Genomic DNA, 23,181 nt, shown 5'->3' on the forward strand with positions numbered 1-23,181 from the left:
TGTGTGTATGTGTGAGTGTGTGTGTTTGAGTGTGTAAGTGTCTGTGTAAGTGTCTGTGTGAGTGTGTAAGTGTCTGTGTAAGTGTTTGAGTGTGTGTGTATGTGTGAGTGTGTGTATGTGTGTGTGTATTTGAGTGTGTGTGTATGTGTGTGTGTGTGTATTTGAGTGTGTGTGTATGTGTGTGTGTTTGAGTGTGTGTGTATGTGTGTGTGTGTTTGAGTGTGTATGTGTGAGTGTGCGTGTGTTTGAGTGTGTATGTGTGAGTGTGCGTGTGTTTGAGTGTATGTGTGTGTGAGTGTGTATGTGTGAGTGTGTGTATGTGTTTGAGTGTGTGTATGTGTGAGTGTGTATGTGTTTGAGTGTGTGTGTGTGTGTGTGAGTGTGTGTGTATGTGTGAGTGTGTTTGAGTGTGTGTGTGTATGTGTGAGTGTGTTTGAGTGTGTGTGTATGTGTGAGTGTGTGTATGTGTTTGAGTGTGTGTGTGAGTGTGTGTGTATGTGTTTGAGTGTGTGTGAGTGTGTGAGTGTATTTATGTGTGTATGTGTGAGTGTATTTATGTGTGTATGTGTGAGTGTGTTTGAGTGTGTGTGTATGTGTAAGTGTATGCGGTGGGGGGGGGGCGTGGCAGTGGGCTGGGCCTATGACCGGTGCCCGGACCGTGTGAGTTGAGGCGCGCGCCTGAGAGACGCACATGAAAGCGACTGTGGAAGCAGCGGCTCGCTCCAAGGGATGGCGGCATCACTGCTAGGGGTGAGTGACTCTTTGCTCTCACCCTCACTCGCTCGCTCGCTCAACTCTCTGGGTCAGGGACCCCTGGACCAGCAACTGCAAACCAGGGAGCTGCGGAAACGCACATGAAGGGGTTTCTGGAACGGAACAGGGATCTCATCAGACCAGAGGCCAGACGACCAGTAGTCAATTGCGTAAAATTAACCAAAAACATCTTTTACCTGAAAATGGTTTACTTATTTTGCACTGATGTACATGACAAAAGTAAGGGATATTGCTACGTGCTTTGGTTTTTGCAACTCTCACCAGGACTCGATAGCAGGGGTTAGGGATCTAATACCATACATCGGGACTTCGGGTACAAGGGACCCACACCAGAGACCAGGGATCCAGGAGTCTAGAACAGGAATCCGTGGCTCTGGAACGGGGACTCCAGAGCCCAGACCACGAACCCAGGACTCTAGAACAGAGACCCAGAACCCTACACCAGTGTGCCTTTAAGACAAGTAACCCAAGACTTTGGACCAGACATTCTGAACCTTATGGCTTAGAGGGCCCAACTTTGTGTTGCTGTAAGTGAATTTAAAGTTGATTTCGTTTTGGTATAAATTGTTCAAGCGAGTGTTTGTCTAAAACGTGCCCGCTGTGTCTTGCACGGCGACTTGAAAATCGACGCTGCTGTATACATAGACAATATTGCCTGCAATCAAAGTGTTCCCGTCATCATATTTGTAGACACATTTGGGAATCTTAATTTAACCAATGGTAAAATAAAGGTGGTATATTAACGACTACTGATCTAACTTTTCTGTCGTACATCACGTGTGCGTCTATGTGTGTGTGTGTATATGTTCGTGTATGTACATTACCATGGGTTCTATTGTTAACACTACTTTCTCCCGTTTTCGTGTTCACTTTTTGTTCTCATCCAAAAGAGGCCATCTCGACCGATGTCAATTATCAGTGTTCTAGAAAGGACCGTGGAGAAGCTGGCATTTGGAACAAGCACAGCCCTTGATTGGTTCCACTCATTGCGCAGACTCGCCCTAAAGTTCCACGTCGCTTTTAGTCTGCGGCGACTAAACGCTCGCACACACGCACGCGAGCCCCGTATCAGTGAAACGAGTAATTTGCGTCTGGTTGAGTGTCAACGTTCAATCGAGTAGAAGGGCGGGCAAGGTCCGCAAACCGGTTGTGATTACAAATGCGCTTTTTTCTCGCAATCTGGATAAGGAGCAATGTCTGAAACGTCGGTTTGCTTTGTGAATATTATTTGTCAATGTCGGTTGCGTGTTCGGTGATGTCAGTGGTGAAGTTGGGTTTCTAACGCAACCCACGGACACGACGTCTGATTCACCGTGGTCAACAGCGCTTCATTGACGCCTCGATGTTTTACGGAACGCTGCGCGTAGGAAATGTCGGCGTACGGCACTACCACTGGAGTGTAACATTCGCCCATCCGTTATAATCCCGTATTACTGTTGTACCCTTGATTCATATAATCCTCCGAACGGTAGGTTGACACAAATTGTGATGACAAAATAAAGTAAAATATGGATGTGGAGCGGCCAAACATAATTCCCGGAACGGCGTTTCCCGGACATTCGGGCTGTAAATGAATGAACGCCGGTTATACACATCCACACGTAAACACACACGCAACAAAGACAAAGATCCCCCGTATAGCCTTAACAGACTGCTGGGGCAAGTGTTGCTAGCGAGCACCTATGAAGGCCGGCACGGCTCACGAGAGGGGGTGGGTGGCCAGCACCACACCCGGCCGCCTTTGTCTCACTTGTGCTGATTTCTAATACACGAAGCACCAGGTACTCATTTGAGGTTGAGTCGACCTAGCGGAGGCCCAGGACCGGTTCGGATAATCGTCACTGCTGTTAGCCGTGAGCGGGAATCGAACTCGGCACGCCGGGTTCGTAGCGCAGCGCGCTAACCGCTACACTCCCGCCCCCTGCAAGTAAACACACACACACGCACGTAAACACACACACGCACGTAAACACACACACACGCACGTAAACACACACACGCACGTAAACACACACGCACGTAAACACACACACGCACGTAAACTCACGCACGCACGTAAACACACACGCACGTAAACACACACGCACATTTCCGAAAGTATTTTTCTGTTTCAGGTCACACAGTGTCATTGACGAATGTGTTGAGTTTGGATTTGTTAATTGTGTTCGTTGCACCACTGCTAACGCAGCTGCATCACCCAATTGTGGTGGCTAGGAGATGTCAACTACCTCGCTTTGTATGCAGGAGGTCGTGGGCTCGATCCCGACCCTGACGCCTTCTGCATATTTGGAATTTGCGTGTCTCGCTCCGCGTGATCGCGTGGATTTTTTCCGGGTCCTCCGGGTTTTCCCTCCACATTTAGAAACAACATCGCGCTATTTGGCTGCTATTCATGTCCGTGTGCTAAGCCACTTCGTTTAGCTATCATTTATGGCCAGGTTGCTTCGGGAAAAAGAGCTATATAGCTCAGTGGACCTTTCTTGAGAATATACCACAAATACTTTAGTTTAGAAGTGTGCTTCTATTTTTGCCTATATAAATTGAAATACGATGTGGATTTACACCGCTGCGTACCCATGTGACCGCATCTGAAGTCGCTGTACATGAACCGCGGGGCGCAGTTATTATTTAATAGCGACAAAGATGCGTTTAAGGCATAGCTGCTATATGTGCGTCTATGGCTCTCCCTGTGAATCTGTGCGAGTGTACACAATGCAGCGTTGAGTCTGGAATGAAACCGGGGCGTGGAGTCGACCGCACGGGTGTCTGGGGGAGATCTCCAGACTCCGGGGCAGCAGAAGAGATTGAGCCAACAGAGTTCTCGTACACTCCGTTGTCGAGAGTCAAGTGACCTCGTCTCGTGTGGAGTCAACGAGCCACCTCCAGGTGTTGTGTATCTCTGTATACAAATTAAAATACCTCTCAGTCGATCGACCTATCCGCCATTCAGTCTTGTGTTAACTCTGGCAGCGCAAGTTTAAGCAAGCAAACTCTAGCTTTGACCTTTTGGGGGCTCATCGGCAGAGTCGGTCTCGTTTCACACAGGAAAAAAAAGCACGAAGCACTCTTGTGAAGTGTACAAAGTACAAACGCCAATAACACTTCCCTAAAAGGGAAAACAATAAAGAATAGGCGACGTTTCGGCCAAGGGCCCTATCTTTTTGTGTATGTTGACATTTGTATTTATGTTAAGGCTATATGGGGGGGCGAGGTCTTTGTCTTTCCTTATTATGTACCACTGCCAACGCAGCATCACAAACAGAGCGCGTTGGAGCCGAGTAGGCTGAACGATTTGGGGAAAATATCTAATTGCGATTTTTCTGACAGATATTGCGATTTGATTTGCGATTTTTTTTTAAGTCAAGCTTCAGTTCAATATTCACTGTGTAATAGATCTAAAACATGTGATGGAGCATTACCACCTGATACCATCAAAGTATGAACGTGCTCTATATATTCTAATGCAAGGATGAGAACTTAAAATATATGAATTGCTTCCAACATGTATTTATTAAAAAAAAATTCATTGAAATAGAACAATCAAACAAATAACAATCGTTAAGTTAAATAAATAAAGTAATAATGATAAAAATATATAACAATTCCAATGATAAATGAATAGGACTTTTCAAATCGCAGCCTTTACGATTTGCTAATAGCATTGTTTCAAATTGCGATTTCGATTTGAAATCGATTAATCGTTCAGCCCTAGAGCCGAGGTGGCTGCTGGCGTCAGTCTCAGAGGGGAGATGTTCACGAAATCGAAGCGTGCTCCTTGACACAGATAGACACACGAACACACACACGCAGACCGACAGGCTTACAGGCGGACGTGTGGAAAGACGCGCAAACTAACAGGCAGACGGGCACGGCACTTATCAATTTAGACGGACACATTGACGGATAGAAAATGTACGTACATTCAAAACTTATGATGCAAAGAGAAAGACAGAGAGATGCGCACACAGGCAGACAGAGTGGTGTGAATGTGTGAACGCTGAGAGACAGACGGAACAATAGAAACACGGTTAGGTAGCCCGACTGACACATGGACGCAGACAGACAGTCATATGTATATATGAACATAGACATACAGACATACATCCATGCAAATAGACAGACGATGGACAATCACATGCAGAAAGACAAAACATACAAAGAGACAGACGGGCAACAGGCGACATACAGGCAGACTGACTGCTTTACGAATCTGAACTTGTCTAAGTCATCTGCGGAATGTCCCGCTCCGAAAATAAGGCGACGTTGACGCCAAGAAGTTTTAAACATGCGACACGTGTTCCCATGCGTGTATTCAAATATGTGGGATAATGAACAGCAGCACCATGCCATTTACCAAGGCAACGCACTCCCCACACACGTGCAGTAGTGCGCATTCTGCACGCAACACCACTTTTCTTTGCCTCCACATTTTAGAATCAGCATCCACGCGTTTAGAGTTCTTGGCCGCTATAGATGTCCACGCGATCCGCCACTTCGTTGAGCTATCATTTGTGGCAGCCGGGTCGCTTCTGAAAAATATCTACATATAAAGCTCAGTGGGCCTTACCTGGTTAAAAAAAGTGTATTAGTTTATAGGTCATTTAAATTCATTGTAGTGTACACGACCACATCATAGCTATGCACGAACATACAGTATATAGTTTCATAAATGCAGACTCTTTATATTGGAGAAATCCGATGTGCTATTAAGCTCTTTTTGACAGATGTCCAATTGGTGCGGGTAAGAATGTTACAACAACAAACAGTCCAAAAAACACGATCGCAGTGCAAAATACAAAGTGCTCTATGCCCCTTATGGATACTGCAGTGCATAAAGCCAACATTGTATACTCTGCTTCCATCAATATAATGTGTAAGCTTTAATTAAGTATTGTACAACTTGTCATAGTTTTTATAGTGCATACACAACACTAACATATGCATATATCGTTCCAAACTAATGTGTGTGTACACAGTATATGACTGTAAAACGAATGTACATACCCGGTGTGGTTTGTAAAATATCGCCACTTGGGAGACAAAGGCGGCCGGGAGTGGTGCCGGCGACCCACCCCCCTCGTGTGCTCCTCACGAACAGCACTTGCCCCAACAGTCTGTGAAGGCTATACGGGGGATCTTTGTCTTAGTTGTGCGTTTCTACATATATACATACACAAACTAATGTATATGTATGCACTTTAAATACAAGCGCATATGCGTGTACTTATACGCTGTTTGGGCTATCGCGACTGTGTTTTGGAAATGCGCTTGCGTGAATACCTGTGGACATCAGCACTGGGAAGACAAAGGCGGCCGTGAGTGGTGCTGGCCACCCATCCCTTGGTGCACCATGGCCTTAATAGGTGCTCGCAAACAGCACTTGCCCCAGCAGTCTCTTCGTTTATCGGGGGAACTTCTATCTTTGATCCTTACGATGGTACCGAATAATACAAAAATGACCGAGGCAATTAAATATGTTATTTCTGGGACACCATTTGTTTCCAGGGGTGTAACTTCACTCCGTGACTGGGGCACAAATCGATCCGACATCGGTGCCACTCGGCGATGTCGAAACGCAGCGAGGACGATGATTGTGCTGAGACCCTGAACGCTCGTACGAGGCGTAGTGGTGCATCGTGAGTACAGCTCGTCGAGATGAGTCCATTGCCGCATCGCCGACCTTCAACAGACTAGAAATAACTGCATCACGGACATGATGCGAAAGCCGGGGTACTACAATGGTACCCCAGGGTACCGCCATAAGGTTCATTTGTATTTTGTCTTGAGTATACCTGTCCAGCAGTGTGTGTATGTATGTGTGTGTTTGTAGAATGTATTGAGTATGTGTGTATGTATGTGTGTTTGTAGAATGTATCGAGTGTGTGTGGATGTCTGTGTTTATATTTGTGTATATGGATGTTGTGTATGTGTGTATCTTTGTCTATGTGTTTGTATGTACAACTGTGTATACGTCCGTATGTGTGTTCTGTGTTTGTGTCTGTGTGTTTGTCGATGTGTTTGTGGGGAGCGGTAGTGCAGTGGTTAGCGCGCTGCGCTACGAACCTGGCGACCCGAGTTCGATTCCCGCTCACGGCCGACACCACGGTGACGATTATCTGAACCGGTCCGGGGCCTCCCCTAGGTCGACTCAGCCTCAAATGAGTACCGGGTGTGGTTTGACAAAACATCGCCACTCGGGAGACAAAGGCGGCCGGGCGCGGCGCTGGCCACCCACCCCCTCGTGCGCCGTTCTGGGTGCTCGCTAACAGCACTTGCCCCAACAGTCTGTTAAGGCTACACGGGGGATCTTTGTCTTTGTGTTGTTGTAGGTAGCGGTGGCGTAGCGGTTAGCGCGCTGAGTTCGATTCCCGCTCACGGTCAACACCAGTGACGAATATCTGAACCGGGCCTCCCTTATATCGACTCAGCCTCAAATGAGTACCGGGTATAGTTCGTAAAATCGGGAGACAAAGGCGGCCGTGCGTGGTTCTGGCCAAACACCCCCCCCCCCTCGTGTCCCTTTACCGGCCTTCACAGGTTGCTACTCGCTAACAGCGCTTGCCCCAACAGTCTGCGAAGGCTACACGGGGCCCCTTTGTCTTTGTTCCGCGTCTCCACGTTTCTCCCTCGAGTCGCCGTCCCTGGTCGCACAGCCCTGGGGGGGGGGCTCGTGTTCCGCGTGTCAAGCGCAATTACCCCAAGCTCGCTCACGCCGACGTCCGCTCACACGGTCCCCTGTCCGTCACACGCTCGCGATGTTGTTCTTTGTTTGTTATTAACTAAGACATTAACGCCACCTGCAAGCGTGCATACACGCGCACACGCACGCACACACGTACACACTTAAACACACGTACACACACGTGTACACACACGCGTACACACACGCGCACACACACACGCACACAAAACAAAGACTAAGACCCCCCGTATAGCCTTTAACGGACTGTTGGGGTAAGTGCTGTTAGCGAGCACCAATGAAGGCGGCAGCGGTACACGAGGGGGTGAATGGACAGCACCACGCCCCAACCGCCTTTGTATCCCCAGTAAGCGATGCTTACACACCTCACCAGGTACTCACTTGAGGCTAAGTCAACCAAAGAGAGGCCCAACACGGGTTCAGATAATCGTCACTGGTCTTGGCCGTGAGCGGGAATCGAACGCCGGTCGTCAAGTTGGTAGCGCAGCGCCGCTATCCGCTCCACACGACCGCTCCCCACACACGCGCGCGAGGTACACAACACACGATCCCACTCAAGAGTGCACGCCGCATGTACTGTAGACGCTGCTGGTAATTGCGCCGTGGTGTAGTAGGGAGGCTGAACCGCTGGCGCCGGGCATTGCGGGATAAAGACCCCGCGTGGGTGGAGAGCGCCGCCGCTCCTCTCATCTCCTCCTCCGCCGCCGCGCTGTGCTCGTTTTGTTTGTAAAACACAAAAACACAACGAACACAAACACACAACGCAGCGGCCCCAGAGACCCTCCCCCCGCCCCCCGCTCATGAGAGGCGCCGGGAAATCCATCGGCGCAAAGAGGAACGCGCACGAGAGGAGACGGCGTCGAACCGCTCCGTCCGGACTCGCCGGCGCCGGCTACAATCAGCAGTTGACTGCGCTGCTCCTGCAGGTGCTGCTGCTGCTGCTACAGGTGCTGCTGCTGCTCCTGCAGGTGCTTCTGCTGCTCCTGCAGGTGCTGCTGCTCCTGCAGGTGCTGCTGCTGCTCCTGCAGGTGCTGCTGCTGCAGGTGCTGTTCCTACAGGTGCTGCTGCTGCTCCTGCAGGTGCTGCTACTGCTGCTGCAGGTGCTGCTGCTGCAGGTGCTGCTGCTGCTCCTGCAGGTGCTGCAGGTGCTGCTGCTGTATGTGCTGCTGCAGGTGCTGTTGCTCCTACAGGTGCTGCTACAGGTGATGTTGCTCCTACAGGTGCTGCTGCAGGTGATGTTGCTCCTACAGGTGCTGCTGCTGCTGGGGGTGCTGCTGCAGGTGCTGCTGCAGGTGCTGCTGCAGGTGCTGCTGCAGGTGCTGCTGCAGGTGTTGCTGCTGCAGGTGCTGCTGCTGCTGCCGCTGCTGTAGGTGCTGCTGCTGCTGCTGGGGGTGCTGCTGCTGCTGCTGCTACTGCAGGACCCGCGCACGCACCTTGTGCCGCGACGCGACCAGCACGGCTTGGCCGGAATCTCCGTTCCCCCATAGACCTGGACCCCAGTGGCCGGCGTCAGATGTTCGGGATCCATCCTCGAGTCTGAGCCAGATTTGCAACAGAACCACAGCAGTGGCGTCCTTGTTGGTGAGCGTGCGCTGTGTGCGATCAGCGCGGCGCTGTGTGCGATCAGCGCGGCGCGTTCGCGATGGACTGAACTCACAATGGTGCCCGATAATAAATGTTCAGACTTATGCATCACAACTCCCGTGCACGAGGTTCATTATAAAAAAAAAAAAGCGTGAAGGTAAAAGCGCAGCCCTGCAATTACCTCCTCACGCCACTGCTGGCAGAAAGGCCTCTACGAGAGTGAACCACAGAGAGTCCCTCTCGAGGGGATATTTTGGCCTCCTCTTCTACGTTGACCAGACGTCTTGTATGTATGTTTGTTTGTTGAACGTCTTTCGCATGGTACGTAGCTAATCGGAAGTACGGGGGAAGGACAACAAACTAAACACGCAAAAAACTGTTTTTGGAAGAGGTGGGGGGGGTACCCACAATTTACCCCACCGCATGCAACCTCCACTACGAGGTGACCCATTGCTTCGACTGCCGCCCAGGGAGATCGAACCGGCAACCGCTGTGTTGAGGCTTTAGCGTACGAGCCATCGCAGTCCGCGCAGTCTTCAACCCGCCGATGTTCTGCTGGAGACGTGTTTCCTCTTTCCCTTCTGGGTGTTTTCTTTTCCGAATATTCAAACAACAAAACATAATAATTCGGTTTCGCGCCTTCTGGGCCTCATCAGCAGTGTCAGGCCCGCTCAACAAATACCGATTCCATGCACTATATATGTATTATGAACTATATATGTAATCGAATGCACACAGACGACCGCGACTGGCTGTGTTACTGGCGTACAATTCTAAAGATGTTATCGAAGGTTTATATATCTGAAATTCGACCCAAATACGGTCAAGTCGATGCGCGTAGCACGAGCAACATCTCAGCCGCATGCAACAACAACAACATCCCAGCCGCATACAACAACATCCCAGCCGCATGCAACAACCCAGCCGCATGCAACAACAACATCCCAGACGCATGCAACAACAACATCCCAGACGCATACAACAACAACATCCCAGCCGCATGCAGCAACAATCCAGACGCATGCAACAACGGTCTCCGTTGTGAAACGTGGAGACTGTTGTTGAGATCGGTGTTACGGGATAGGGTTAGCCTCCAGTTCTACACTGGGTTGCGTCTCGTGGTGAAAACTCACAAGCAGACGAGGCTCCACCACCATCATCACCACCATCATCATCACCACCACCACCATCATCATCACCACCATCATCACCACCATCAAAATCACCATCATCATCACCACCATCTCCATCATCACCACCACCACCACCACCATCATCATCACCACCATCACCACCATCATCAACATCACCACCACCATCACCACCACCATCATCAACATCACCACCACCACCATCACCACCATCACCACCATCACCACCATCATAATCACCATCACCACCACCACCATCATCACCACCATCACCACCATCATCATCACCACCACCACCATCATTACCACCATCACCACCATCATCACCACCATCACCATCATCATCACAACCATCATCACCACCATCACCATCATCATCACCATCACCACCATCATCAACATCACCACCACCATCACCACCACCATCATCAACATCACCACCACCATCACCACCATCACCACCATCATAATCACCATCACCACCACCACCATCATCACCACCATCACCACCATCATCATCACCACCACCACCATCATTACCACCATCACCACCATCATCACCACCATCACCATCATCATCACAACCATCATTACCACCATCACATCATCATCACCACCATCACCACCATCATCAACATCACCACCACCATCACCACCATCACCACCATCATCACCACCATCACCACCATCATTAGCTTCCCGTAGAGTGTGACGCTAAAGCCGATAGAAACCGGCCATATCTCGCTACCGTGTAAATTATGTCAATATGCGCACACAAATAATAATACTGTAATTCAAATGTATAATGCGTATTCCATCCAAGCATCCCAACGTGTGTGTATGTGTCTGTGGGGAGCGGTAGTGTAGCGGTTAGCGCACCGTGCTACGAACCTGGCGTCCCAAGTTCGATTCCCGCTCACGGTCAACACCAGTGGCGATTACCTGAACCGGTCCTGGGAACAAGTGAGACAAAGGCGGCCGTGCGTGGTGCTGGTCACCCACCCTCTCGTGTGTGCCGTGCCGGCCTTCGTAGGTGCTACTCGCGAACAGCACTTGCCCCAACAGTCTGTTGAGGCTACACGGGGGATCTTTGTCTTTGTTTACGCACAGACAAGTCGAATTCGCGTTTTACCATCACGTGGAGGTGCCTCGCTTCTCTCTGGCTTGTCCCGAAACAGTTTGGCAAATTCCATATTCCCACGGCGGGGGAAGGTCCATCCATTCGACGAGCGCTGTTGACTTCCGGCGAAGTGGCGCGGCAGTAATGTTAGCGACCTGGGAGTCAGGAGTCTTGTAACCGTGAGGTGTGTGGAGCGCTCACCGCCACACCCAGAAAGAAGACGAATAAATACACCTCGCACCTGAGAACTTGTATAGGGGCGTTGTGCTATATACGACGCATGTTGTATGTGGGACGCGTGTTGTATGTGTAACGCATGTTGTATGTGTAACGCGTGTTGTTTGTGTAACGCGTGTTATATGTGTAACGCGTGTTGTATGTGGGACGCGTGTTGTACGTGTAACGCATGTTGTATGTGGGACGCGTGTTGTATGTGTAACGCGTGTTGTTTGTGTAACGCGTGTTGTATGTGTAACGCGTGTTGTATGTGGGACGCGTGTTGTATGTGTAACGCATGTTGTACGTGTAACGCATGTTGTATGTGGGACGCGTGTTGTATGTGTAACGCGTGTTGTTTGTGTAACGCGTGTTGTATGTGGGACGCGTGTTGTATGTGTGACGCGTGTTGTATGTGTGACGCATGTTGTATGTGTAACGCGTGTTGTATGTGGGACGCGTGTTGTATGTGGGACGCGTGTTGTATCTGGAGCGCTTATTCAATATATTCACCTTTTGTTCTAATACGTCGGCAGTGGTGCACAAGCACACAACACCTCAACATAGGCAACGTTTCTGCCAACGACCCTTCTTCATGGCAGAGGAGGGTTGCTACAGCGGAGAACCCGAAACGTCGCCTATTGTGTCCGGTGTTTCTCGGTCAGTGCCACTGACGTCTGCGACACGCTGTCTGTCCACTGCTGTGTGTGTGGATGTCGCGCGTGTTGTGGTGTAGCGGCGAGCGCGCTGCGTCATAGGCGCTAATCGCTAACAGCACTTGCCCCAACAGTCTGTTAAGGCTACACGGGTGATACGTGTTTTTGTCTATACGTCGTTACCACCTGCGTGTTCGTTTCCAACCCGGGATAGAAAACCTCACCAACGAGATTGTCTCATCTCAAGGAGGTTTTTCCAAGTGACATATTTTAATTTAAAAATAGTTGCCTCGATTGCCAACAAAGAGGCTTGGAGCAAGGTTTCCAAAGTTCGGATCCGACCCCGGTATTGTACTGTATGTATATATGTGTGTCGTGAGTATTGTGCATATATAACACATTATATATATGGTCTACTGATTTAAAAAAAAAACTACAATCTTACATTCGTCAATAACACTACCTGGATATGCGACGTTTCGGGCAATGATCCTTCTTCACAACACGCAGAGGTCCATAGATGTAGGGAGGTAATTATGGATACATTTGTTCGCATGCATCTTTTAAAATAAACACGTGTATCGAGCTTGCGATTATGACAAGTACCCAGAGTTTAATACAAATCCGATCTGTCCGGATCGGATACCCGGAACGATATATTTACTCATTCGGCACACCACGTCCAGTATTTCTACCTGTCGCTGCACGCCTGGAGATCTATACTCTTCCACGTGCCACCGACTCCAATCGACACACAACGACGTGAGAAGTGATTCCCCCTAATTTACGAGAAGTAATAATCCTTGTTTAAAATGGGGGGGGGGGAACTAAACAATTTGGACGTTTAACGCTCCGGGGAATATTGCGCAATGGGGGAGGGGGGGGGCCTCAGGATGAGCGCCACCGCCGTGGCCAGATGTAGAGCGCGCCGTGAGCACTCGTATTGCTCAATTAGGCGAGACAATGGTGGGGGGGGGGGGATGTGGGTGGGTGGGGGGGTACCGGGGGCTCCGCGTTGGGACTCTCGCCACAGCGAAATGGTCCCCGCCGGCCTGAGACAGAGGAGGAGCCTTTGCCAAAGTGTCGCAAAGACAACAATCATAATAAGACAATAATAATTGGCACGCAGATGTCTGCACGCAAACACCAATTAGCGTCGCTAACGCGCAAGAGCGACGCGGGAGGGTTGGAGCGGTGGCGCAGTGGTTAGCGTCGCGAGGCGCTGAGATCACGGCGACCTGAGCTTAATTCGCGTCCACGGCTAACGTCCGTGGCGAGTCGCATCTGGTTCAGTTCACGCCTCCCTCCCCAAATGTTCACGATTTCGTACTCACCAGCGTGGCGAAGTATGGTTAAACACAACCCCCAGGACCGACACGGCGTGCAAGAGGCTTTCATCCAGCAGTGGATTGATAACGCATTGTACATTACACGATGGTATCTACACCCATCGTCTTTCCATCAATCACCGTCTCCCCCCCCCCCCCCCCCCCCAACAAGAGTAATCTGTATGAGTTGCTAAGTGTCTGTGTGGAACGTGTAATACATATCGACCATTGACACTGAGTGACGGATGGGAATCACGTGTTGTAGAAGGGCTAGAACTCTGAAAGGTGGCACACATATGTCTGAGTCTATGCATATAAATAGCAACATCTGAATCCTAATTTTATTTTTTAAAATTTTTTAATATATGTTTCTTACAAAAAAACATATTCCGTATTATTAATGGGCACAGACATTGGTCTTCGGTCGTGTTACGCACTGAGCGAAAGATGCACGCGCTGACGTTGACAGCATCGCATCTGCGACTTTAGGGCCATTGTTGATAGACCGTGAGCGCCACGGTGGCCATGAGATGTTAACTACCTCGCCTGTACACATGAGGTCGTGGGTTCCATCCCGACCCTGACGCCTGCTATATATTCGAAGTGTGCATGTTCTCCCCGTGGTCGCGTGGATTTTTTCCCCGGGTCCTTCGGTTTTTCCCTGAACATTTAGACACAACGTGCGCTTTGAGTATTGGGCCGCTATAAATGTCCATAAGCCACTTAGGTGAGCTGTCATTTGTGGCGAGATCGCTTCTGAAAAAAGAGCTTCATAGCTGAGTGGGTCTTACCTGGTAAAATGCAGAAAATATGATTGCTTTTATTATGTTTTTGGAGGTTTTCACCAGAAATTGGACGGAAATAAATAAACTTAACAACGTCTCGAACGCCGCTGAAATCGAGCACGTGCTTCTGAACGCTGCTGATGACGACGGCGTTCATGACATCACCATGAATGAGGATCGCTTTTTTTTAAATAAGGCAATGATTTTAAAACGACAGACGTTGCTTTGGTTATAAGACGTTAACATGAATCAATTATTTATTCGAGATAATACTGACAATGATGATGTACTCATAACTTGATGCAATTGCTACAAATCGCCGAGAGAAGTTGAACAGAAGGCGTACGACGATCTGTGACTTTGCATGCGCATGATGATAGCACGTTCGTTATGTTACACTTTTGTACACACTTGATGATCGTTTTTAGATGAATGATAACTTGATTGTTTAGTATACTCATGCTGATAATTACGACGACTATGACTCTATAAATGTTATGTATATGAATGAAGAATGTATACCTGTGCAGGTATTCTTATACGAATGATTTAATGCGCATGAACATGTGTGATAGTTTAATGTTCTTGATTACGATTATGATGATTACGATTGCATAATCTTTGCTTTTATTAATTCTAAATTAACGATAATCAAGACTTGATAACTTTGTCATTTTTATACTTTTAACATCTCATCATGATGACGATGATCCGTTTTTAATCGTGTTTTTTATACTTACGTGTACTCAATGATTTTGACGAAAACGGCTTGACGATTTAAGATCATACAAATAATGCTTTCGTTTTTATATCGCGTCATTCATGCTCATAGCATCCCATAACATTCATAAAGGATAACAATGACGAGTACGATTATTATAATAATCACAATCATAACCAACACCGCGCTCGACAGAACGACCACTCGCGATTCAATACTCGGAACGACAAACGACCCCAACGATAACGAAGACTCCCACTTCGGCCACTCCGCCCGCCCACCCACCCAGCCACCCACTAATCTCCCTCCACCCCCCCCGTCTCGCCCCCCTGCCGCTCTTCTTAGGACGAGCCTCGCTTTGGCTCCACACCTCTGGCCATGCTGGCCGCCACGTGCAACAAAATCGGCGGGGCCTCGGCGAGGCCCACGGCCCTGGCCGACCACTGCTCCCCGCTGGTCGCCAGGGCCGGGTTCCACCCCTGGCGACGGCCGCCGGCATTCGCTGCCTCCTCGGCCAACGCGTGCGGCGGGCTCGCTCGGGGCATGATGCTGAGCGGCGGCGCCAACAGCGGCAGCAGCGGCACCGGCAGCTGTCACAGCAGCAGCAGCAGCGGTGGCAGCTGCCACGGCAGCGGCAACAGCAGCAGCAGCAGTAACGGCGTGGGCAGCAGCAGCAGCAGCAGCGGCGGCAGCGACCCATACGCGTACACGCAGCTCAGCGCGTTCTCGCTCGCCAACCCCGGCTCCTCCTCCTCGTCTTCCCACGGGGACTACTCGCTCTTCCACGCGCCCTGCACCTCGTCCGCGTCCGCCTCCTCCGCGTCCTCCTCCTCATCCTCCTCTTCCTCGTCGTCGTCTTCGTCGTCGTCCTCGTCGGCGAACGAGCCGCCACCGCAGTCCGCGTTCGTCTCCAAAGTGCCCGAGAGTCTCCCGAGCATGTACCCGCGCATGCACGCGCACCCCTACGAGTCGTGGTTCAAGCCGGGCCACCACGGCCCGCACCACCCGCACCACCACCACCCTCACCACCACCATCACCACCATCACCACCACCACGCGGCCGCCATCGCCAGCGAGGTGGTGGTGGCCGCGGCCGCCGCGGCCGCGGCCGCGGGCGCGGGCGGAGGAGGCGGCGGTGGCGGAGCCGGCGGGGGCGGAGCGGCCGCGGCGGCCGCGGCCGCGGCGGCGGCCGCCGCGGCCGCGGCGGCGGCAGGAGGAGGAGGGGGCGGAGGAGGAGGAGGTGGAGGAGGAGGAGGGGGCGGCGCGTCGGCGTGCTGGTGGGACGTGCACCCCGGCGCTCCGGGAGGTTGGCTCGAGGTGTCCCACAACATGCCGCTCAACGGCTACGCCAGCGACTTCTCGCTCGGGCCGTCCGCGTTCGGTGCGGCGGCGGCGTCCCCGCACCTGCTGTCGGCCGGGCAGCACCTGCTGGCGCAGACGCAGGACGGATTCAAGGCCATGCAGCTGCCTTCGTACGCGGAGCCCTCGGCCATGGCCGCGTCGCTCATGGCGCACGGCGCGGGGGGGCTGGCGGCTCCGTGCGGCGCGGGCGCCGGTCCCTCGTCGCACCCCTCCTCCTCCTCCTCCTCCTCGTCCTCCGCGTCGCACTCCTCGTCCTCGTCGACCCGCGGCTCGAGTCGCCGCTTCGCCGGGCGGGCCACCTGCGACTGCCCCAACTGCCAGGAGGCGGAGCGGCTGGGGCCCGCCGGCGCCAGCCTGCGGCGCAAGGGCCTCCACAACTGCCACATCCCCGGCTGCGGCAAGGTGTACGGCAAGACGTCGCACCTCAAGGCGCACCTGCGCTGGCACACGGGCGAGCGGCCCTTCGTGTGCAACTGGCTGTTCTGCGGCAAGCGCTTCACGCGCTCGGACGAGCTGCAGCGGCACCTGCGCACGCACACGGGCGAGAAGCGCTTCGCGTGCCCCGTGTGCCACAAGAGGTTCATGCGCAGCGACCACCTGAGCAAGCACGTGAAGACGCACAGCGCCACGGGAGGAGGAGGAGGAGGAGCCGGAGGAGGGGGAGGAGGCAAGAAGAGCAGTGAGAGCGACACGGAGAACAGTAACTGCAACACCCCGGGATCGCCCGCAGAGCCCCTGGTGAGCGAGGGACGGACCGCTAAGTGTGCCGCTGTGATGGGCCGTCACGGGGGCTCCGGGAGCGGCAGGGATGAGCGCTGATAATGATGATGATGGAGGAGGCGGAGGGTGTATATTGAATGTATACACAGACGGTACGAGAAGTGACGGATTGTTAATGTTACTTTATATAAACGGTGGTGATGATGAGATGATGATGATGGTGGTGGTGGTGATGCCAGACGTCGCATTAATGTTGTTGTACATGCAGTGTCACCACTTACACGTGGCTACAGCAAGTGGGGCATTGCTCATGTATTCGGGTTTTTTTAAATTACAAACGGCGGTGACCATTGTGTTTTACTGATGATCACCATTCTCACATCATCGTTTGTAATCGGTAAATGATACGGGTGTTTCAAGTAATAATTAAAGATTCGAATAATCGCAATTTCTAAGTGAAATTACAATGATTCTGTGACGACTTGATGAATGTAATGATATTTCATTATCCTCATCAATATGCTTTACATGCGTACAGACATAATATTAATTAGGGTCACCATCATCATAGTCGCCATCGTTTATATGAACATTCGAGTTCAACTGTAGCAATGATCGCACGTGCAGACAACGTTGTTATGGTGTGTGTATATATACTGTATACTGTAATGTGTATACTGTAAGTAGTCGTATAAACGCGTTTCCGTGTCGTGTAGTTTGGCGAGTTCAGAGGTCCTGGCTAGGTAATTCAGCTCTCGCATTGTCTCAACACGACCGTCGATTAAAGTTGCCGCATACAAAGTCGCTTCCCACATCCACCCGCCACCCCGCCCAAAACCATCCGCAGCGCTTCCAATTAGCCTCAAGGCAGCAGCAGCAGCGGCAGCCACCGATCAACGTGAATCCGTTTCCATTCATCTCGTGTGCTCGTCCTGCTGGGAGTCGCGGCGGCGGCAGCGTGTTGAGTCGTGGCGGTACAAAAGCTCCCTGTCCTTGGCCACAGACTTCAGCACTACTACACTACACTATACACTACACTATTATAACACTACACTCTACTACTATACACTACACTATACACTCCCACTACTATACACTCCACTACTGTACACTACTATGCACTACGCGAGTATACACTACACTACTATAAATACTATACACTACACTATACACTAGTATACACTACACTATACACTCAACTACAATACACTACTATACACTACTATACACTCCACTACTATACACTATTATACACTACACTATACACTCCACTACTATACACTACACTACTATACGTACTATACACTACACTATACACGACTATACACTACTGTACACTACACTATACACTCTACTATACATTCCACTACTATACACTACTATACACGACACCATATACTCCACTACTATACACTATTATACACTACACTATACACTCCACTACTATACGCTACACTATCCACTACACTACGATACATACTATACACTACACTATACACGACTATACACTACTATATACTACACTACTAGACACTACACTATACTCAACTACTATACACTACTATACACTACTATACACTACACTACTATACACTACACTATACACTCCACGACTATACACTACACTATAAACTACACTACTACACAGAGACTCTAACGTCTTCCTGGGGAATTCCGAGGCGTTCCCAGGCCAGCCGAGCGGCAGAGTCCCGCCAGCAGCAGCAGCAGCGTGGTCCTGGGCCGGCCCCGGGGCCTCCTGCTCCACAACGTTCTCCTCGCTTGCCGTTGTCACGTTGGGTCATCATCGCTAAGTGCGTGCGTGCGTGCACCGTCTTTTGGCCGTAAAACAACACTCGAAGCAGTGGTTCGGAACCCACTTAGTGAGGTGACCTGCCCCCTGCGGTTGCCAACCCTTCCGGATTAGCCCAGGGGCTCTACCGGAATTGGCATCGATGTCACCCGGTGACCATTGAAAGCAAACCGTGGGATTTGAACGGGATATTTTAAGAAAAAAAAAACATTAATGTACATTCCGGATTAGCTTCAGTCAGAGTTGGCAACTCTATAGCCCTCTATAGCCCCCCCTACCACCCCTGTCCTCCCCCTCCCCCCTCCCAAGCAGGCAACTGAAGTCAGTGAGGCCACAATGGCCAACCCGGTATAGATGGAACGTTGGGGCCACGTCGGGCCAATGGATGGAACCAGGTGCCAATGTTGGTCCAAAATTGCTATGTGTACTGGGACGTCTCTGGTCAACACGCGTTGAGAATCGCGGGTGGAAATGGGGATTGAAGCAACGAAATATTAAAATAAACCCACGTGCCATGAATTGACCATCTGCAACAGATAGAACGCATCTTTTTTATGTCACTGAGATATAAAGATAATTTGACGTTTCGGCTGACGATCTTTGTCAACCTAACATCATCGACATAATCCTTGTTCAACGACATTATTGAATTATTTGCAATAAGACGAGAGCAAGCGGCATTGGGAGGTATTTTTTTTGAAAATAATCTTCATGAAAACAGGGTCCTTAAATTAAAACTTGTATTTGGTAATGTCTAACCAGTGCGTAGATGGCTTTTACCGCCTTCTCATCGACACAACATCAAAGCTTGTTTTTCATTGCGTGTTGGTCACTGTGAACCCTGGCCACCTGAGTTTGATTCCTGGCCACGGGGAACGTCAGTGGCGAGTGGTATCTGAACCGCTCCAGAGCCTCCAACTTCACTGACCCGCCACTGACTAGCGTGGCGTGGTACGTTCAAACAACCCTCCAGCAGTGTTTTGACAAAAGCTTTGAAATTCAGATTCTTTGGGTTTTTTCGGTAAAGTCACGTAGATGGAAAAATAATTTAAAAAATGTAATAAAAAGAAAAACAATAAAAACATCAGGTTGACGACCGCTTGTGTCGCGATCGAAACGCTGTGGTTTTTTTATTTTATTATTTTTATTGACTTTCTTTTTATTATTATTGTTCTTCTATCTACGTGACTTTACCGAAAGAACCAAAGAATATGAATTCCTGCAGTCACGAAAGTCAAAATGTAGCTCTGAAAGTATTGAATTGCGTTTGAGGTGTAATCTTTCTCTCCGTGTTAATAATAAAACAACAACAACAACAAACGCCATTCCCCACTAAGTGGCGGTGACGTCACCACGACGCTTGTGCCAGGCTACGTGCACCTAGAGGCCACGTGTAATAACACACGCACTGTTTAATACACTAGCAAACCGCACGTCCTTTGGACGTGACCGTTCGTTCCTCCCAGCCAGCAAAAACTTTTAACATCATACAGAGTCACCTCTCTCCACCTTTCTCTTGCCTTCTCTGTACTGTACATCGCAATGTATGTCGACTTCTCGATTTGTCTCCGTCTCTCTATTCCTCTGTCCCCTCATCAACTTCTCTCTCTCGCTATATTCATCTCCTCCCTCCCATGTGTCTCACCCACTTCTCTCCCACCCTATCTCTCTCCCTGTCTCTAACTCTCTCTCGCCTCTCCCTTCTCCCGTCGCAGTCTCTCTCGCCTCTCTATACTCCGCGTTCCCTCCTCGCTCTCCTCTTTCCGTTTTGCTCTCGATTTTTCCTCTCGTTCTGACGTCCTTTTAAGTCTCTCCCAGCCCCCCCCTCCATCTCTTCTTCCCTCCGCTATCTCCCTCCCCCACCTCCCACCGCATAGTGCGCTGGGCTTCATCCCGTGGTTAGCCAGTTCGCTGTGACCCCGCTGAAATATATCTATGGGTTATAATTGTGGCCAGAAACCTGACCTCCAAGCCACAGTGCGACTGTGGCAATGCAACTCACACTACGTACCACTGCAGTCTGTGCTCATTGAATGCTGGAGGAACAGCAACACGACGTGAACTCTCTCCCCAAGTCGTGGCGAGCAGCCCTCGACATTGGCATTTAGCTGCTGAACATATTGTCATCATACGCAAGAATAGAATAGACCCCCCCCCTCCATCTCCCTCCTCTATCGCATTTGCGCGGGATACACGGCAGGGTGGATGGGGAGCGGAGGTGTGACGTCAGCACGCATGAACCAGAATCAACGATGTGGGATGCGGGTGACGTCATCGCGCAAGTGCGCTCAGTGACGCCATTGCACGCGCTCGCGCACGTGCGTGCCAGCCAGGCAGGCAGGAATCCATGAAGCCAGCCAGGCAGGCAGGAATCCATGAAGTCAGCCAGCAAAACTTTTTTTCTCTAATATATTACGATACAGTCTTTACATGCAGTTATTAATTCTATACGGCGCGAGTGGTGCTTTTTAAACATATATTATGTATGTATGTCTATAAACTGTAGAGATGTGTCCGCGATTTTTCCATCGATCCGAAAATCAGGCCTTGATACGAAATTCCAGATGATCGAAAAAAAAACGTTTTCCCTATCGGATATATCCGAAAGGACGACGTCACAGGAAATGGGCATCACGTGATATGCCACTTGGCATCGGGTGACATCACTTTTGTTAGCGTCGAAGATACCTTAAATAATTTACAAACTGTAAATGATCTGACACTTTTGTAAAAAAATAAAACGAATTTTTACCAATCTGAAACTCATCCCAATTACACAGCATCGACTATGTACAGGAGCGCTGTAATATAGAGTGGTGTTCATTATAGTAATGCACTTTGCTATGTATTCTGTATACTATATCATGGTTTGAACCCGCCCCGCTATCTTGTACTATATAAATGCAGTATATGAACTTATATATAAAGGATTCAATAGGGACTGTTTCTCTGATTTAGTTTAATATATATTATCTATGACCGTTATCGCATGTGTTTCGGCAAAGCTGGCTGGATTAAAATATACTTTTTTTTCTTAAGGTCCAATGTGTATTTTGCAATTGCTTTGTGTGCGTGTGTTGATGCAATCGTGTCATATGTCAATTGATGGCAATTACATATTAGAATATTGTGATACTGTCAATGCATAAACCCTCTTGTCTGCATAAGCCGCAACGGAAAATAAGACGTGCCCAGAACTATGTGCCCGGTGTCAATAAAGTTAAACATATAGTAGAGTCACGCATACACCCACACGCAGCTACCGGATTATAAGACGCACCCCCAACTTTTGCTTTAATTTAAAGGGTAAAGTGTGCGTCTTATAATCCGGACGATATGGAGCATACAACACGTGTCTATGTAATTATAGATATCTGTAATGTACAGACAGCTGAGTAAACTAAAAAGTTGCCTATGTAAACTATAATGGTGTTTTAAAGGGCTAGACAGCTCAAATTCGATACGAATGTAGCCCAATCTACGCTTCTAGCGAGAAAAATCGAACGCACTCAAAACAGCCCACTCTGGATATAACGCATTACCGCATAAACACACGACCGGCACTCAAAGATGTAACCACTCATACACAAACTTCCACAATATATACACAAAACTCTATATATAGAGTGTTGTATATATAGACATGTTTGTATATATATAGACATATATACAAACACGGACACACACTGACACTTGTACACTTACATCGACTCGAGAGTGTAGCCTTCTCTAACACACTTGATACTGCAAGACGCATTGACACGAGAACACACTCACACACTGACACTGCAAGACGCATTGACACGAGAACACACTCACACACTGACACTGCAAGACGCATTGACACGAGAACACTCACACACTGACACAGCTACTCGAGCACACGGTGGCACACATAAAAACAGACCACCACACAATCATCCACAACCACACACAATCACTTACAACCACCCGCACACTACACACAACCACCACAATCACATCCCCTGGACCCACAGCCACCTCCTACATCCACCGCCCTACGCCCTCCGATACCGTCACCACACACAACCACCCACACCACCAACCTTACACAACCTCTACCCTCTCCACCCGACAAAGACAAAGATCCCCCGTATAGCTTTTACAAACTGCTGGGGCATGCACCGATGATGGGCAAGCGCCATCAAGCACCATATGAAGGCCGGCACGGCACACGAGGGGGTGGGTGGCCAGCACCACGCCGGCTGCCTGTCTCCCTAGTGTTGAGGTTTA

At 49.9% G+C, this 23,181-nt stretch overlaps 1 protein-coding gene across 1 annotated transcript; it reads left to right on the forward strand.

Annotated features, from left to right (window-relative positions):
• Positions 1-678: 678 nt before the first annotated feature.
• On the forward strand, positions 679-21,965 carry LOC116948546 (transcription factor Sp9). Its single transcript, XM_076071590.1, has 3 exons — positions 679-750; positions 15,381-16,182; positions 16,276-21,965. The coding sequence occupies exons 1-3, from the start codon at positions 730-732 to the stop codon at positions 17,214-17,216; spliced, it is 1,764 nt and encodes a 587-aa protein (XP_075927705.1). The 5' UTR covers positions 679-729; the 3' UTR covers positions 17,217-21,965.
• Positions 21,966-23,181: the final 1,216 nt, after the last annotated feature.

This window comes from Petromyzon marinus, chromosome 34 (assembly GCF_048934315.1).
Source record: "Petromyzon marinus isolate PM22_M1 ecotype Great Lakes invasive population chromosome 34, UKy_Petmar_22M1.pri1.0, whole genome shotgun sequence".
Taxonomy (NCBI): Eukaryota; Metazoa; Chordata; class Hyperoartia; order Petromyzontiformes; family Petromyzontidae; genus Petromyzon; species Petromyzon marinus.